At 37.8% G+C, this 1,818-nt stretch overlaps 1 protein-coding gene across 1 annotated transcript; it reads left to right on the top strand.

Moving 5' to 3' along the window:
• Window positions 1–634: 634 nt before the first annotated feature.
• Window positions 635–1,596, top strand: LOC131413955 (olfactory receptor 2W1-like). The gene is given in 2 exon segments (XM_058554960.1): window positions 635–1,553; window positions 1,556–1,596. Coding segments are annotated over 2 exon segments (960 nt in total).
• Window positions 1,597–1,818: the final 222 nt, after the last annotated feature.

Raw genomic sequence — 1,818 nt, forward strand, 5'->3', positions numbered from 1 at the left:
AAATTTACCAGTTTTAGTGATAAGTTAGGTATTGGGGATAAGAGAGACAAAGGTGCCAAGGATAAATGCCAGATATCCTACACATAACAAACTGGGAGATCAAAGGTGCTATTCACTAAGATACGGAAAAAAAGGAACACTCTTCCTCATTCTGATATTAGCCAAATAATTACATTTTATAGGTGAATTTACTGACCAAGTAAAAGAATATGTTCACTACATCAAACCAACAAGATTTGCAGAGAATCATAGGGTTGCATCATTTTAAAATCAGACCTATTCCAAACTGCCAAATATACATGTGATAAAATTCAGACCTTAAGTTTAAGAGTGAACTCCCCAGGTCACCTAGATAAAAATATAATATTAAACTCATACCATAAAGGAATCTACAACAAATACTAGATTGCTTGGCTGCAATTTTTACTTTTATCCATTATTTTTTAATTATTGACATAAATTCTCTCCCTTTGTTCAGTTTTGTATTTCATAAAATTATTTACAAAGTCTGTGTTGACAAATTTCTCCTCCTCCTCCTCCTCTTCCTGCTCCTCCTCCTCATCTTCATCCTCATCCTCCTTCCCCTCCTCTTCCTGCTACTCTTATCATTCTAGGATTTGGGCATTGAAGGACTATGGACCAAAGCAATTATAATTTTCTACATGATTTTATTCTGCTTGGCTTCTCTGACCACCCCAAACTGGAGATGGTCCTGTCAGGAATTGTCACCATCTTCTACTTAATTACATTGGTGGGTAACACAGCCATCATTCTTGCATCTCTCCTGGATTCCCATCTCCACACACCAATGTATTTTTTCCTCAGGAATTTATCCTTCCTGGATCTATGTTTCACAACCAGCATCATCCCTCAGATGCTGGTTAACTTGTGGGGACCTGATAAGACCATCAGCTATGTGGGCTGTGTCATTCAATTCTATGTTTATTTGTGGTTGGGCTCCATTGAGTGTCTTCTCCTGGCTGTTATGTCCTACGATCGTTTTACAGCTATTTGTAAGCCCTTGCATTATTTGATAATCATGAACCCACATCTGTGTCTCAAGATGATTATCATGGTCTGGGGTATTAGTTTGGCCAACTCTGTAACATTATGTACACTCACCCTGAATTTGCCTACATGTGGAAATAACCTTCTGGATCACTTCTTGTGTGAGTTGCCAGCTATGGTCAAGATAGCTTGTATAGACACCACAACAGTTGAAATGTCTGTTTTTGCTTTAGGCATTGTCATTGTCCTTACACCCCTCATCCTTATTCTTGTATCCTATGGCTACATTGCCAAAGCTGTGCTGAGAATGAAGTCAAAAGCAGGCCAACGAAAAGCAGTTAATACCTGTGGATCTCATCTCACTGTGGTGTCCATCTTCTATGGGACTATTATCTATATGTATCTGCAGCCAGGTAACAGTGCCTCCAAAGACCAGGGTAAGTTCCTCACTCTCTTTTACACCATCATCACTCCAAGTCTCAACCCTGTCATTTACACTTTAAGGAATAAGGACATGAAGGATGCACTGAAGAAGCTGATGAGGTTGACCATGAATCTACAAAATCAAAGGGGAACTGGAAGTCATAGAAAAATATTAGAGTGGATAAGGCAATGAAATGTCTTTTATAGTCGGATAAGGCAGTGAAATATGTTATCTAGTTGTCTTTCATTTTTACTGAGGCAAGTAATCCTTAGATCATAGAAATCAATAAATATATTAATTCTTGTAAACAAACATTTTGTAGATGCAAACAATATTATAACCATCCTACTTAGCTCTGTTCTGCCTCTAATCATTACAAATCTTCA

This window comes from Diceros bicornis, chromosome 14 (assembly GCF_020826845.1).
Source record: "Diceros bicornis minor isolate mBicDic1 chromosome 14, mDicBic1.mat.cur, whole genome shotgun sequence".
NCBI classification, from domain to species: domain Eukaryota; kingdom Metazoa; phylum Chordata; class Mammalia; order Perissodactyla; family Rhinocerotidae; genus Diceros; species Diceros bicornis.